The following is an 18,390-nucleotide window of genomic DNA, read 5'->3' as shown; positions in this document are numbered from 1 at the left end:
TGCAATCATTAAATATATTTTACAAAAATAAATCCAGGCAATTAAAATTACTCAGAAATAATTGTAAAATAATAAATTATGATTCAAAACAATTAAAAAAATTTTTCAGCCTCTTCTTTTGCCTTCTGCCTTACGGCGGCTAATTTTAAACCCGTTGAAATATTTTCATAAACCTATTGATACAAACGAAAATAAAATACCATAATATCCCCAGTTGTGTTGTCTCTTCATTTGAAACAAAACTATTGCCCAAAAATATAACCGGCTTCACAGCGGTACCACTCAGAGCAGAGGCGCTGCTCCCATCTTAAAAATTTAAATTTAGACTTTGTATTTCCGTACAACGAGTAGTTCTCATCTCAGTTCTCGAGTAGTTCGCAGATCTGTCTCACCTCGAGCCAATACGGTTTAAAATAATAACAACATTAGTCAATAATCAATAGTAAAAAGTGATTTTAAAAAGACTCGATGGTTAATTAAAAAAAGTAAAAGCAATGACATATAATTTATCGTGTCCTCAGTGGATTCTGAAGGGACTCTTTAGTGTAGTCGTGTTAAATCGATATAGTCTGTCAAGCTGGCTGGAACTTATTCAGCACCGACTCTTGGTTGTCGGCGACGTTGCTGTTACTGCTACCAGCAGCCAGCGAGCGCAGTCAGTGCAGTAATAAAGACTGATACCGAAGCTATCAAAGTGTAAAAGGAAAAGCTACCTTAAACTTGTTCAACGATTTTCTCTCCATCTCTTCCTTGCTCTTAAGCACGTCTTAAACCAGCTCCTTATTACCTTTTACACCCTCTTCCCCTTCTCTTTCACTTCCTCACCCTCACCCTCACCCTCATTCTCACCCTCTGCCGTTTTTTCTTTTTCGCCAAGTGTTCCGTGGTTTAATAAATGACTCGGAGGCTTTTAATTGCTCGTCAGTCAATCAAACCTTCTTGATACCGATTATTTGATTTACCTCTTTCTCGTAAATTTGTTCTCACGACTAAACTACTTGTCAAAGAGATAGTTTAAAACTCATTACTCAACATTGGTTAACACACAAGTACAAGTATTTAAATTAAAAAAAAAAAGTAATAATAAGTCAAATTTATCGAAAATTAATATTGAAGATTATCAACTGCTTAGCAAAGTTTGCAAACTCTGTAAGCTGTAAGAAATAACAGAAGAACTTGGAACGTAAACGATCGAGGCTGTACCACAAAATATCAAAACCGTTTACTTGTAAGCTCGAGGAAAGGAAACTTTTGAAATTTGATGGCTGCGTTAAAATTTGTTATACCCTAAGCGTCGATGCTGAGAAAACGTTTGTCATGACTTAACAATAAGGAGTTATAGTTATAGTTATTGCTGTAGTTGTTGTAGTTAATGGTTACATAGACATTTGGGTCTTTTGCGTTGGTTGGGTTTAGTTTACCAACACAGAGACTTCTATTTCCGTCAAAATCACGGCAAGATATTCTCTCTTTAGTCTTCGTACTCACTTAGTTGCCCTGATGTAGACTAAAGTCTATATCTAACGGCTACGACGACAACGACAACGACAACGACTACGACGACGTACGTTCACCCTTGTTTCCCACACGTGTGCTAAGAATATCATCCGCAAGCCAGCAGAAGCATAACCAACAGCAGCTGAGTGTTAGGGAGAGCAGATCATCGTCGTGCAAACGTCTCTTTGACTTTCGTATTATGAACTGACCTGAAAACATTTACGTATCGCATAATATTTATACTATGCTAAATAAATTAGCGTATGCTAAAAATAAACATGTCAAAGTTCTTGGTTTCTATGAATTCATTGATGGGTGAATGAATACATTTTTCCATTCCCCTATTGATTGATTGATTGATTGACTGATTGACTGATTGGTCGGTTGGTTGGTTGGTACTTTTATCATAAATTAATTTATTAATAAAAGATGAGGCTTGAAATAGTGGGAATTGTTCTGCTGTCATGCACACAAATATTGTCAGAACATCGTGATTTTTATGGCCCGTATAACCAGCACGGACATCAAAGGCACCGGCATCAAAATTGGGACGATGATCGCATGACTAAAGAAGTACGAGTTACGCAGGGAAGATTACGGGGATTTATCGTCCAGCCGAAAACAAATCCGCGGATGCAGATGGTTGACGTTTTTCTTGGTGAGTCAAATGAAGATTATTAATTTTATTTGGATAGATGTTTCTTTGTAAAGGATGGGGGCCGATGACTCTGCCCGAAGATTTTTTTTATGAACTGAGATGATGAAAAAAAATAATAAAATTTTTTACTCGAATGGAGTCTGAGCTTAGAGGATTCTTTGTTTTAATTTTTAAGACAGGACAGAATTAATTGTTAATTCTTTAATTTTGTGAAGAATGTGGTTACCGCTGGATTGAAAAAATTAACTTTACCTATTTGATATTAAAATGACAGTAAATTGAATGTAGTATCAAATTTTCATAAAAAATAAGACAGACATCCGAGTCATCTTATGAGTGTTATTTCAGAGAATACTAAAAAATGAACTGTAATAAATTTTTTATTCCATTCACTTTAAAAATTTTAAGTTTCTAGCAGGACACCCATAAAATGACGTGGAGTCTGTCTTTCATGTTTTAAAAGTTTGATATTTTTTTAAATATTTAACTGATAGTTTTATAATTTTTCATACAATTTTAAACGCTCAATTTCCATGGAATAAATTTTTTTCAAATTTACTGGGCTTTGGGAATAAAAATATCTTGAATAAAATCATAAAAAATACACTGTAAAAAGAGCGGTGTTAAAAATGGACTCATTTTAACTCCGCACGGTGTTAAAATGAAATTACACCGATGTAGGATGCGTAACTTGGCGGTGTTAAAATACCGGTGTGAAAACGGGGTAAACTGCGTCCGCTTGGAGTATTAACTTTAAAGATTATAAAACACAAAAAATGTCAGTTTTTTATGAAAATTAATAAAAAATATTATTTATTAGCAAGTATAGGGATCGAGTAAGTAAAATATTCACAAAGTAAAATATTTTAACACTGGTAAATAATATCTACACCGGCGGCGGCGTTATTTTAACACCGGGGAATTTTTTTTAACACCGGTACAGAATATTTACACCCGCGGCGGCGTTATTTTCACACCGCTTTCGGTGTTGAAATTTAACACCTACACAGTAAAAAATATTATGTATCTGTGTTAAAAACGGTCCGTATCAAAATTTTTGTGTTGATTATTTTGTGTCAAATCAACACAATTCTTTGTGTTACTTTAAAATTTTTAATCGATTTACTCTTCAACACTTTAAAAGTGTTGCTTAGTATAAAAATCAATATTATCAACATTCATTAAGTGTTACTTTAAAATCAACACAAAAAAAGTCTAGAAATTTTAACACAAATTTTGTGTTGAAAAATAACACAAATATTGTATGGACCGTTTTTAACATACAGATTGTGTTAATTTTAACACAACATTTTTTACTGTGTAACCGCTTGGACTTACCCCGATGATTTTTTACAGTGTAATTCATTATATTCAGTAAAAGTGATTACCCTAAACCCACTTTACACGAAAAATTTTTTAAATTTCCCGCGTTAAAAAAAAAATCTACTCCTTACTTATTGCAACACATATTAAAAATTATCCTTCACAGCTTTAAAAAAAATAAATTACATAAATATTTAACGTCTCTAATTTTATTTATATATTTTCTTTCATTTTCATTTTCCAATTAATTATTCATTTTATATTTTGTTAATTACTTTAAAAGCCAGCTTTGAAAAGATAAACATTTATTTAATTACCACATAATTCAGTTATTATTATGAATAAATAATTAATTTTTAATTTCTGTCCCGAGAATTATTACATATTTATAAAATGAGTAAATAAATATATAATTATATTTTTAAAAAATATTATAAAGAGGATTATTTAATAAAATACTGTAATGCATTAAAAGTCTCGTGGATAATGCATACAATAACTCGATTATCCATTTAAAATTTAATAATGGGTACAGATTTGAACGTCATGCGAAAATATAATTAAAAAGTTTAAGCGCACATTAAATTACAAAATAAAATCTATATTTTGTATAAAACTAATGAATGTAATTTTATTAAAAATCTTAAAATAAATTGCGGAATAAAATTAAAGCAAAGAGTAACTGAGTCAAGAGTTTAAAAATAGTATGGGTATTAATATTTATAATAAAATATTTATTTAGTAATAACTGTTATATAAGTTCTGGATTTTTTTTATTCATTCGCTGGACTGTAAAATGAAAAGAAAAAAAAATATAAATAAAACTCATTAAAATAATCACGTACATTTAAATATTTATTGAAATGGCCAGTGGCTTTATTTTTTATCCACCGAAGTGACTCAATAGATTTCCAGTGTGTGAAAAAATCTATTGGCAATTTGCCATGTGTTAAAGCTTCGCTATGGAATTTCAAAGCTTTTACGTTGGAATGCCTTCATTTTTATGTCTATATTATATTTTTAGTTTGACACGTATGAGACGTACGGAAGAGTAAATTGGAGTGCGAAAAAATTTTTTCCTCTGATAGTCACTGGATAAAAAAATAATAAAAAAAAAAAAATATAAAAACAAAAAGAAATAATAATAATGATAGCAATAAAGCAAAAGCAAAACAAAAAACCCACGTGTCGGAATTCCCGCGACTGCAGACTAGACGTGCAAAAATGACGTTGCGTCCACGCAAAGCGAAAATGAAAGAGATAAACTAAAGGGTCGAGTAAAAAAAAAAACAAATAGTAAAACAAAGTATAAAAAACGTAAAATATAAATGAAGGGAAAGTAAAATAGTCGCAAGATGGAGTCACCGGTGTTAGAGTCTGAAACGACAAACATCAACCTCGTGTTCTGTACCTATTTTCGTCAACTTTGCACTACGCACAACACACACGACTGTTTTTTATTTTATTATTTTTATTTTTATCTTTCAGTATTTTCCTTTGCTCTTTCATTTGCTTACGGTTTGCCATCTGGTGCGAACACATTTGCACGTTTCTCCAAGTCATTTGAATACTTTCTTGTAGTCATATACTCGCTGGGTCTCAGTTTCTTCGGGAATTAAATTGAAAATCATTTCTCATGTTCTAGGTATCAAAGCCTTCAAATAAAAAAAAAAAATCTCTGTCCGTAAAGAGAAATAATTGAAATATATGATATTGTAGCAGTCAATAAAGAGCTCACGATAATTGGATTTTTTTTTAGCATTAAAGTAATAAGTAATTTTGAATTCGTTATAACTCAATTAGCGTAAAAAAATTAAAGCGTAAATACTAATTAAATTTAGATCATCATTATTGGATACTTAATGAGGATGAGGCTCGCGGTTTTATTTGTTACTTCTTGTAAGGGTAATAAATTAGCAATCAAGTGAGACTAGCTCACATTCAATTATACACGAGGAACTAACTTGCACTCGTAAAATAAACATGAAAAGGAGATCAAGAGCAAATAGTTAGGAACAAGCTCACATTGTAATAAACTTTATTGTACGCATCAAATTTTGACGGAAACGATATTAATCCGAAAGCAAGTTCGTTAAAACTTGTATAGTATTTGAATTTTAAACACCAAATTTGAATTTACAATTCAGCTGTTTTTTTTTTTTCTAACCCGATTCGAATTTTAAAACGTATCTCAAGCGTCTCAGACGTTGTAAGCGTGATTAAAACGTTTCAGCTCAAAATCGTAATAAGTGTAATTTTGAGCGCTTAAGTATGGAATAAGCGGGAAGCTGCAGGGATGGTCTTTAGGGTCAATCGTTTTCCTAATTTTTTTTCGAGTGGTCCCTTATGCCCCATATATCACATATTGGCCCGAAATATCATAAAAACATCATAGAGATCATAACTTGACGGAAAATGGAAAAAAAAAATTTTCACCTAATGCCCAGTACATGACCTTTTTAATTTTAATCAGAATTAAAAAATTATTGAAAAGTTTAAAGCACGCTCAACGCCTGAGACGCTTGAGATACGCTTTGAACGCCTGAGACGTTTGAGATACGTTTTAAACGCCTGAGATGCTTGAGGTACGTTTTAAATTTCGACTCGGGAATTTTCTACAATAAGTTTATCTAAAAATTTTCATGAAACAGAAGTTTTTCTGTACATAATTTTGAATAACAACATAATTTTTAAGTATTTTAAGGAGCTAAGTATTTATGACAAAATGTTTTTTTTGACTCTTTTGATATCAAGTTCTATAGAAATGTCATTTTGTATAGAAATTTACACGAGAATTATTGAACTTGTCAAATTTTATTAGAAATTTGAAAAAAATGTTTTTTATGAGACTACTCCATTTTATTTTGAAATAAAAAAAATTTTTTCAATGGCATATGTATGTGCATTGTGTGTATATATGTATAAGAACGTATGTTGAAACCACGGAATGTTCAGCTTTTACACGACCGTCAACTTGCCAACGAAAGCTTTGTGTGCTTTCTCAGTACACTCGGCGGTTCAATTCCCCGCGGGTTGCCCACCGTTTATTGCACTTGACCCAGAATACTCTGCGGTTAAAAAGACGCAGTATTACACACATATGTGACTCGAGTCACTACATTCACAAACCCACCCACATAATCATAGTTTTAGTATATATATTAATAGCACATATGTACATCAAAATTCATAATTATATTTATACGTATTTATTACTCGTACAGGAATCCCATATGCCGAGCCACCAGTGGGTCCATTCAGATTTTCACCACCACGTTCACCGCAACCCTGGCGAGATATACGACCAGCTCAAGAGTTCGCTCCAGTCTGTCCACAAGTGCTGCCGAATTTAAGGCTTGAAGTTAAGCCCGGACGTCACGAGTATCTCGAGCGATTACTTCCCTACTTAAAAAATCAGAGCGAGGATTGTCTGTACCTCAACATCTACGCCCCGCACCAGGTTGAAGGTAACCACAAATCTCTTTTTACTCCCCATTATCATTATAATTGACGATGCAATTACGAAAAATCCCTAGTCCTGAGTAATATTAAAAAGGTATCTTTTAATGCTTAAATTTCTATAGAAATGACAAAGCATTAGATCAAAGCATTATCTTTTCTTTGTAATATTATACGCTGATAAGAACTTTGGATTCGTTCTAAGAGAATAATTTACAATGACTACGATAAGTTTTGTTTCTAATGGACTCGCTTTCTCTTTTGCTCTTTTCCTCTTACTCTATATCAAGGGATACTTTGAAATTGGCAGTGCAAGTTACGATTATCATCGTTTCCTAGTGAACGAGCTTCAAAGTGTTTCTAGAAACTTGTCTTAAACTCGCTACTGGCTCTTGCTATTAGTGCACCTATACTTAGATCTATAAACATATATATCATAGTTTGTGTACATGAGATCGTTAAGCTTAATGAAACAGTGGTTAAACTTGTCATCGTTAAATCCATTAGCATCAATAACTTACTCACTAAATTTTCTACTCAATAGCTTTCAAAATCCGTTAAAATATTTATACCTGACCAATTGCCCATTTGTTGTTCCTTATAACATTAATTTTCCAAGTGTGAATCGATTATTTCAAAAATTCGAGGCGTAAAAATTAATATCATTCCAATAAAATTTATTACTGACCAATAAGTACTGATTCAAATATATTGTAGACATTTTTTTTCTTGTTACTATACACGGAAAAAAAAACTGTTGCTGCAACAGGACATGGCCCTTTAACAGGACTTAGTTCTGTTGCGACTACAGGACTTGATCTACAAAGAGTGGCCTGTAACTTTGCTGCTGTTGGGAATAACCCATCACAATATGAACGTTTTTTGTTCATTATGATGTCCTCTAGTAGGAAAAATCCAAAAAAGTCCTAAGATAAATTTATTTTTTGAGTAATCGACGTCGGGCAGATACGGGCAGATGACACTATCTACGTCATTTTATGAAGATTGGCCTGTAACCTTCATTTTTTTGGGAAAAACCCATTACAATATAAACGTTTTTTGTTCATCATGATGTCCTCTAGTAGGAAAAACCCAAAAAAGTCCTAAGATAAATTAATTTTTTGAGTTCAGATCTATATAAGGGTGGGTGTAGATGAAGGAAGATGATTTTCTATGAAAACTGGCCCGTAACTTTGCTGCTGTTGGGAATAACCCATCAATCAATAATAGAAACATATGTGTGTGTGAGTGTGCGTCCTGTAGCTGCAAAAGGATTTCTCTTGTAGCTGAAATAAGGCGGGTCTTGTTGCAGCTATAGGTTATTCCTGTTGCAGCGACAGTTCTTTTTTTTCTGTGTACACAAAAAAAAAGTTATCGGTAATAAATGTTAATTGCACTTTTTTTAGTAATCGACTTTCCTAATAATTACAACCGATTTTTAATTGATAATCACAATAAAATGACATTATAAATAATGAACGATATAAATGGTTCCTATCAGTCTTTAGTCAATCGTATTTACTGACCACCAATCAGAAGTCACTATGGATTTTTTTGTTCATGCTGTGTACAAATACTACTACGAAAGCTACTATTATTTTTTTCAGTAAATTATTTGAGGAGGATAAAAAACGATTGCCGTAATAAGAAAAATAATTTTTCCGTCGAAAAGTTTCAGCGACAGTATTTGATTGTCTTTTTATTTTTTTACTTTTGAATTGTAGCTCTAGACTGGATGTCTCGAATGTCTACCGGCAAACAATCTCCGATGATGTCGTTATCGACTTGGGCCTCGTTTCCCCCGTCGTTATACGTACGATAGTGAAATGAAATATCGGGTTTTCTCTTGGCGATTAGTACACATCGATTGGTTGTACTCTTTCTCCCTTTGTCAAGCTCTCTCTTAATATAAATGTGTGAGAGAGATGCGATGACGAGGAGACTAAATGGAAATCGAATCTACTAGCACTTGAAAAGTATAATAGAGATATGGATGTCGATATTTATATAAAATTTTAATTACCTTATACCTCATACATTTATTAAAAATATCAGTTCATTACGATATTCCATTATAATTACAAATAATAAATAAAAATTCATCAGAAAACTATCTATTGACTTTTGTTAGAGTCGAAGTTTTTTCGGCTGCTGAGCAGCCTCGTGCTTTTGATTGATCATTTGGCATTTAAATCGAACTCCAAATTTTTATTAAAATTTAAAAAAAATCTTGTGGTTTGCCAACACATTTACACGCGTATATGCAAGGGCAATTAATATTTCAAATCCCGATTTCCGATAAGGTCGAGTAATGAAAGTAGTAATTTACCGATTGTAATCTCAGTGGCTGTGGTAGGAAATCGTTATGGGAAATTACATTCCCTTTCAAGGCTCGTAGAAATTCTAAAGATGGCTTATAACTTTTTAGTTAAATCTTTGAACTTTAAAGATAAATCATAAATAATGTTCAATTCTACAGAGAAGACTAAGGAAAAATGGGACAATGATAAAAAAATAGCTATTTTCGATACGTAGGATTAAAAAGAGGGTTTGCGGCATGCTTGGATTGGCGACACAAGTCTTGGGTTATGCCGCATTCTCAACGAGAACGAGTACATACATCTTTCTCGCACGAGCGAAGCGAGTGCGAGAGAGATGTAGGTACGAGTTCTCGTTGTGAATGTAACATATCCCTAGACGAGTGTTGACACTACATGCATACCGTAACCCTCTTTTTAATCCTTTGTATCGAACAATATTTTTTATAACGACTGCCTTTAAAGTTTAATTGAGAGGAATTCAATCATTTAAAGAATAAAAAATTACCTTCTAAATATAAACAATTGTACAAGTGTAAATAATAACAATCTATTCATGTTTTATTTTTCAATTGAATTCTATCAATTAGTTTATTAATTTTATTAATTAAAATCTGTGACTGTTTTTAATAATGTGAAAATTTTTAATGAACGATTAATAATATGATAATAATATTATTTTCACAATACAAACACACAAGTTATGATATTCAATAAGAATAAGAAACATATGATCACTATGCAGGTTTCCAATTGTCGTCTTTCTATCTGCGCATGTGCGAATTTCAGGATAAATGCGACAGTAGGAGTATATGGAGAAAAAAGTATCACTATCTTTTTCTAACTCGAGTGAACGACGGTTGCTTGGTAATTTGTATACATTTCCTATAGGCAATTACTTTTCAGCACAGTAAAATCATGCTGAAAAGTCCAACAGCTGATTTTTCGACATCGTTCTATAGTTTCGTCGAGTTATCGAGAGAAAGACCTATTTTACTCGCGCCACACGACGCTCGAATATTGAACTTTAAAGGCAGCAGTTATAAAAAATTATTTTTATTTCAATGCCTGTTTGACTACTCGATACAAGTCATTTTTAGACCAATAAGATCTAGGGGATTGAAAATTATTCATTCCTTTCTAGTACACAGGGAAATCTGTAAACATATATTGATGTTTGAGAGATATATATGAAGAGTTCAAAAATTTACTTAAAAGTTTGCAAAATTATTAGCAAAATAAATTTTATTGATAACATGCAAAATTTTGTAATGGCCAAACTTACCTCATTGCAGAACTCAGCCACTTATCTGTAATCAGAATAAAAAAATTAATGGAAATAATTTGAATCCGTCTGTAACTTTCGTCATCGAAAGTACAAATTTTGTAATTTTTAATAATAATCGAAATTTTGATATTTTTTCAATATAAATAAAATATGTTCCTTAGGGTGTGCCATTTAGAGGCGACTTTTTTTTCATCAAAAAAAGAGGCTGAAAACTTGCAGGAAGGTGAGAAAAGAAGCCTGTTCAAAGTGGAGCTCTTAATATTAATATTTAGAGGTGCCTCTTTCTAATTTTCCATTTCCCGTTTAAGTATCATCGGACAAAAATTTTTTTATTTTATTATTTTTCTAGCTTGGCATTCGCACCTCATTTGAATAAGTCCATAGCATATTTTTGTAGAGAATTAAAGGTTCTACAAAAAAGGTCTCTTATCATTTTTTGATAAATCCATCTATTCGAAAGTTATTGGAGCTGGAAGTCAAATCTATAATAAATTTTTACATCTTTTTACTTTTCCAGCAAAACTATCAGACTTATCAAAAAATGTCATATGACCTTTTTTATAGACGATTTTATTCTCAACGAATTATTATCAATGAAGTTTTTTGAAATTCCGCATAGTTTTCTAGTTATTTTCATTTTAATGCTAAGCTCGTAAAAATAATAGTCTTCTAATCTATTCTGAGAATTTGGCATTAAAATGAAAATAACTAGAAAACAATGTGGAATTTTGAAAAACTTTATTGAAAATAATTTGTAGGCAATAAAATTGTTTATAAAAAAGAACATATGACATTTTTTGATAAGTCTGATAGTTTTGCTAGAAAAATAAAAAGATCTGTAAATTTATTAGAGATTTGACTTCCAGCTCCAATAACTTTCGAATAGATGGATTTATTAAAAAATGATAAGAGACCTTTTTTGTAGAGCTTTTAATTCTCTACAAAAACATGCTATGGACTTATTTATATGAGGTGCGAATGCCGAGCTAGAAAAATAAAAAAATAAAATTTTTTTTTTCCCATGTTACTTATGGAAAATGGAAAATTAGAAATAGGCACCTCTAAAGATTAATATTAAGAGCTCCGCTTTGAACAGGCTTCTTTTTTTACCTTGTGCGAGTTTTCAGCTTGTTTTTTTGTTGAAAAAAAAAAAGTCGCCTCAAAATGACACACCCTAATGTTCCTATCAAATAATCAACTTATGATTAGAAAATTATTAATTTCGCGTACAAAGAATGAAAATTGTAAAAATCCTAAACGTTAATAAAAAAAATTTTCTAAAAAAGCGACCCATTTTACCTTCGATTGTTATTAATTTTTAAATATCTTATTTTGCCCCGGTCTTCCATATATGAACCATACATGATAGTAAATTATAAAAGAGGTTTAAATTTATAGTTGGACCAAAAAAAATAAATAAAAAATGTATCTGAATTTTATTTTAGTTTATTTATTTTTAATATATTTTTTTTATTCTCTTAAACGTATAACAACGTGCAGAATAATTAAACGGTTTTTTTCAATTATATACAGCACAAGAGATACTGATAACAAAAAATAAAAAAAACTACACAAAAAAAAAAAAAAAAAAAAAATAAAGATAAAAAAAAGGGGAATGAAAAAAATAAATTAAATAGTTTTTCAATGTTGGTTGAAATAATGTTTGTGAGCTCTAACGAACTGTGGCGGTGAAAAAATTATTAAATATTTTCATATTCGAAAACGTTCGACTAGTAAATTTTGTTCTAGTGAATTTTAAAAAATAATTCAATAAATAATATGTGCTGTGATTCAGGCGCAAAGTAATGGAAAATAGCGGTCAGCCATAAAATAAATAAAATAAAAAAAAAAATATAAATATAAAATAAAATAGCTGGGTTTTATAGAGCCAAGTTCTGAAGCGTGAGAAGTATAAGCGTATACCTGGTTTTTTAAATTCTCATCACAAATTCAAAACTCGTACATAGTCGGTTCCCATAACATGATAGCGCGACTGGCCTTCACTATTTTCATTCTCTTATGTAACATTCGTTTTCATCTTTTCTTGCATCCTTTATAGCCGGCAAGTATGCTCACGTCTTTGTGCATTCTCATCGTCTTCTCGTACTTCGATCATCTTCGCACCAAATGTCTTCCGACTATCCAGCTCTTTTATAATAAAAAATTCACATACACTTTACACTATAATATATGCGACTACTCATATTGTGAGTATGTGTGACATACGACTCCATATCAAAAGAATACTTTTTATTCAACAACATAAGCTAGATTATCTTCAGTATCCAATATTACGTGCGATGGATTTTATCCTCAGATTGCTACATATCTAAATGCATATACAGGAAAACTCGAGGTGAAATGAAAATCTATTTTAGAGGAAAAGAATTTTCTTGTATTCAAATATGTTTACAGTGTCTGAGGATAGGGCAAATTGGCCAATCCATGCAGCACAGCCGAGTTTTTTTTTAAATATTTGTTAATAAAGTGACTTGTTTGAATTAAAGAGAGCTTATCCAGGTCAAAAAATTAAATCTGTTTTAAAATAAATGATAAATTCAAATATTTTTTCTTTAATTCAAGTTTATAAATCGTATTCATTTTATATAGGAATTTGATCTGTTTTTGTCCGTACTTGTCATTATCCAGGCCAATATCAGACTCATTTGCGTATGATATTTAGTCGGTTTTAAATCGGGTTTAGACTAAAAACAGACTTTTTTATTATAATTATTGGTCTGTGTTCAATTGTTTTTAAGGACAAAAACAGGACTTTTTATAAATATAAATAATAATAATAATCTAGATTTATTAATTTATTTTAATTTTCTTGATATTTAAAACCTGCTAATGCGCTTCCGTAATGCACAAGAATTTTGATGTTTTCTATTGCCAAAATATTTTCGATTTTATCCAGTAAATAAAAAAAATTTCTTGACATTTTTAGAGTTTTTTTATCACTTTTATTCAATGCTATAAATATTCAGTCAAGACAACTAAAAATTAAGCTGTCAAACTTTCATTAACTGCCAACATTTTTAAACAAAAGATACTAAATAAATAGTAAAGAAAACATAATCAATTCTGTAACTTAACATTTTTTTTATAAATATTGCCCATAAATAAAAATTTTATAAGTCCATGATTTAATCTAGTTTTGTCCTTGCAAATTTTGAGAACTAAAATTTTTTAAAGTTCAAGAATTAATCTAGTTTTGTCTGCCCGTAACGCAATTGTTTTTTGAAACAACAGGTCGAAAACAGCTTAAAATTTTTGTAAAAGATCAAATACAGATCAAATAGTCCAATAAGACTGAAATCAGATCAAATTTTTCGGTCCGGATAGATCAAAAATAGATTAAAATTTTTATAGAAGTTCAATAACAGATCAAGTAGACCAAATACAGTCCAGTTAGACTAAAACCAGATCAAATTTTTCGACCCCGGAACATACAATAACACGAAATTTTAAGGGGGAATAAATTACAGTGAAAGAAAAAAAACAATTTTCGGCTGACATTCTTCAAATTGCGTCTCATTTCGCCTAAAATTTTCCTAGATTTATAAAAATATTTTCCAGACCTTAAAATAATTTCCATATGCATGTAGAATTGTCGAGAGCCATTAGATCGATGTAATGTTTAGATAGTTTGTTTGCGCCTGAGAGTCCTCGGGGTATAAATTACACTACACCGAACTATAGCTGAGAGTACGATAGATCTCACAAGCTCACAATTAATGCATCGACTCTAATCAAGGCGGTTTGAAGCTGCGCCAGAGATCAAGGATCTAATAATGCCCAGACATATAGATTACATTTGTTTGCAGATGTGCCGTTGCATTTGAGCTTCCTCAAGTAGCACAAACACACGTTAATAAAACTCCGACATAGATAAGAATGTTTGAAAATTTTTGAAACTATATATGGTGCTGCAAATGGAAAATGATAAAACATTGATCGAGAATATAATTTATTTTGATGAAATGTGTTTGATTGAGATGTATTTTACGCGTGATATAATCTATCCGGTGATGTCTATATATAGCTTGAAATATTTCAATTGTATCGTGCTGCGCGATAGAATCACAACTTCCACTTGCTATCGTATATGCCGTAAATGTCCATTCTACCAGTACATCCAGACAACTATACTATTTACTATATACTATTCTCTCCAACAGCGCGTTTGCATCCAAAGATAACACATAACAAATGCGTCGCGAGTATTTGTCATATTCATATTAGATATATTGGATGATATGTTTATGAGTTTTCATATCGATACCTTAATTTACAATATAATATACAATATGATTTTTCGTAATATTTATGAATATAAAAATTAAGCAGTGAAAGTTAAGGAAAATTGAGATGTAAATCAGAGCGTTATAGATTTAAATAGATAGAGTGAAATTATTTAAACTAAAATTTAAAGAAAATAATTCAGAGTTCTACCGTGATATCGAAATTTTTAACTTCCCGCTATGAAAATTTAAAATTTTCAAAAGAAGGGTTATTGGTTTCGGTCCGATTTTCGAAAATCGAGTTTTTATCAGATCAAAATCGGACCGAAACCAATAACATGCCTTTTTTGGAAAATTTTCTGATACCGAGGCTTCTAAACATCCAACGGACGCTTTAATTTTGATCAGGATCGTCGTCGAAGAAATTCTACAGTTAATCTAGACTCAGCTCCCTGAGCTCGATGTTTTGGGGTTTTCTCACAGGATCAACCGTTTTTCAGAATTTTTTTTATGTAGCGAATCGCAAAATTTTGAATTTTGACTGAACTGCGGAAAAAAGTTTATATGTAAATGAAAAAGGCTAATGAAAGCAGAATTTTGACATCAGTAGGGCAGAGCTTTTAAGTAATTTAAGAAAAACAAAGAAAAATTAACTGAAAAATTATTGGTACTCCATTTTGCTCCAACGCTACATTTAATATAATTACAGAAAAATTTATTAGTCAGCAATTAATTTAAATTCAGTGGAGATAAATATTTGTTTAAATTTCGCTAATCAACATTCTCGAATTGAAGCGTAATAAAATAAAATTTATTTTCACATGGTAAGAAATATTTTGCGGATATCACTATGCCAGTATGGGCGTGAACGCCACACTGTATGGTATCGAAGATTTTTATAGGTTATAAAATTGTATGCATAGATGATTCAACCATTGCGGGAATAGTAACATTGGCAATAGTTGTCACGGACGCCGCAATGTCAGTATGGCCGTCAGGCCCATACTGCGTTGCCGTATCCACATTCCTTCTGGCCGATAAACCTAGTCTAACGACATCTATATAGTTTTGGTGGTACTACGATAGTATACATTGATTGACACGCCAGAAATTATGGCGGGAAAAACTAGTAGCATTGTGCCCTCGGCATTGTAGTATGGGTCTCAGGGTCATGCTGTTTCGCCGTGCCTGCTATGCATACGTGTGAGCAATACAATAGCTCCAGTACTATACAGTATAGTAAATAACGCCACACTTCTGGGACACATTACAATTCTGTCTTGGAATATGTCACATACTATTTTAGTATCTGTCTTGAGACCATACCAGCATGGTGTTGAACGCCATACATTTCTTACCGTGCATCTTAATATTTTTTTATTATTTGCTGCAATCGTAATTGAAGCACTCGATTAAATCAAAAGGCTTCATCTCTATCCGTCTCTCTATAAATGTACATATATATACATGATACATTATACTGCAAACATATTTTTAATTTCAATTAAATTTCCAGCTTTTTCTATATTTATTTATAAGTTCGTGAAGTTTAATTTAAAGAGTGCCTTAATTGAAAAATTTATACTCGGTAGTTTAGCAATTACCGGGTGTAAATTGCGCTGTAAAGGTTTGAATTGAAAATAGGTAAAAAAGATAAATAAATAAATGGAGGAGAAAAGGCAAGGAAATTTAACATCACCAGAGAAGTGAACTCGGCCGAGGTATATACCAAGTATATAAATATATACATACATACACATACATGTATATGTCTATGTATATATAAGAGCCTCGGTAGGGGACGTGGTAAAATGTCCGATGAAATTGGCTTTATTATAGCCATGGCCATGGAGAAACTTGATTCGCTTTCTTCTACAACTGCCGGTATATCCTTCGGCCTCGATTCTCTTCAAATAGCCAGTCTCGTGTTCTGTTAAAAGTTACGTCTTTCACGTGATGCCGAGGTGTCGATCGCATTGTTACGCTATTCTTCTTTTCAAACAATTTTCCAATAATACCCACCCACACACACACGCGCCCATAGACTCACACTTACACGCGAATAACCACGCGCACGTACTGTATTTGCCACGATATTTTTCAATTTTATTCTCATCTTTTAAATAATTCATTGTATTGAATATTTAAATGAAAATAAAACGCAAACAGTAAATCAGCTGGATATTTGTTTTCTAGGTCACACGCAATTTATCCAATTGACTTTTAATCTTAATTTACTTTCTTATCGTGAAATATTTTTTCTCCCCTTTGCGGAACAATTAGCCGTATCGTAACTTTTTGATGAATCGGCTCGTAAGGGAATTATAAATGAGACATTCGCATAAGAAAGGGAAAATTGAAGAGAAACTAACGACGAGTAGTCGCATGAGTTGTCGAGTGGTGTAAGTCTTTCTCTTTCTCTTGTCCTGAGTACTCCAACATTTCTTATACTCATTCACCCTCTTCTTTAGTTTCAGGTTCAGCCTTATCCTCAGCTTCCACATCCTCTTTTACTTTCATTTCCTTTTCCTCTCACTATTCCCGGCAAGCCCACGTCGTTGGACAAGTCTAAACTCCGGGAAAGTTTCCTGAATTTCGGTCCCTCTCTCTCGCTTTGGTCGTTGGTCCCTGCGATAAACTTTAACGTAGAAGGACCGTGAAAGATAGCGACTGGAAAGTAAAATAAAATAAAATGAAATAACTAAAAAAAGGCCAGAGTACGAAGAAAAATCTTAAATTCACAGTACCTGTATGTCGGTCGAGTCAAAAGCAAGGCTCGATGTGATAAAAAAAAATCGGAAACGGAACCTCAGAGCTTCAACTTATACGACTGCTATAGATAAAATTTGTCTAATGGTTTGGAGCTCAAGGCGCAAGTTGCCGTTCTATGGGTCTAGCTTCTTCTTCTTCTTCTTCTTCTTTCTCTTCTTTCAACTCTTTTTCTTCCCTCTCACGCCATTACCACTTGCTCCGTTCTTATTCACTCTTTTATATTTTTTTCATTTCCACCCAACTCTGCCGGCACGAGTGCAAACCGCTCTTTCTTTCTCTTATTCCTTTCTCAACAGCAGTCATCCTATTTTTTATCTTTTTATTTTTATTTTCTTCTTACTCCCTTCTTTTAGCTTTTCGCGTTAGTGCAAGAGCCGAGAGTTTTAAAGAACTTCTTAAAATAAACGGCTACCGTGGTCACGAGTACTGCCAACCGTGTGTACTTACTGACATGCTTAAATATATATATATATATATATCTATATATTTTAACTGTATTTATACATGAACTCTTCAAATGTCCATTTACTTATCTATATACTTACATACACATATATACATATATACGTACCCTTATAAATTACAAGACACACTAGTAAGTATTTAGCCAACTTCGGACAATTCTTATCCAGTTGGAGATGCAAGTACCGAGTGCTCTTTCTTCCTCTCGAGTACTGTTTTATTTATAGCTTTTTAATAAGGCAAACGATATACTTTAGGTAAAATATATAAAGAAAAAAAAACTGGTAACTAAAGCAGGATAAAAAAGGAAAAAACTAACAAATAATTGTACGAGATCCAGAGAAACTGAACTGGATGATTTTTTTTTAC

The 18,390-nt window shown here is 31.9% G+C and overlaps 1 protein-coding gene across 1 annotated transcript in view; it reads left to right on the top strand.

The window, feature by feature from the left end:
* Nucleotides 1–382: 382 nt before the first annotated feature.
* LOC130670314 (uncharacterized) overlaps nucleotides 383–18,390 on the top strand; it is a 57,507-nt gene continuing 39,499 nt past the window's right edge. Inside the window, exons 1-2 of the mRNA XM_057473667.1 lie at nucleotides 383–2,155; nucleotides 6,703–6,945. Coding sequence (XP_057329650.1) covers nucleotides 1,927–2,155; nucleotides 6,703–6,945 — 472 coding nt within the window. The 5' untranslated portion in view covers nucleotides 383–1,926. The remainder of the gene's footprint in view (nucleotides 2,156–6,702; nucleotides 6,946–18,390) is intronic.

The sequence above is a fragment of the Microplitis mediator genome, chromosome 6 (genome assembly GCF_029852145.1).
Source record: "Microplitis mediator isolate UGA2020A chromosome 6, iyMicMedi2.1, whole genome shotgun sequence".
NCBI lineage: Eukaryota > Metazoa > Arthropoda > Insecta > Hymenoptera > Braconidae > Microplitis > Microplitis mediator.
Note: the sequence above shows the minus strand (reverse complement) of the source record. Positions and strands in the feature narration are given on the sequence as shown.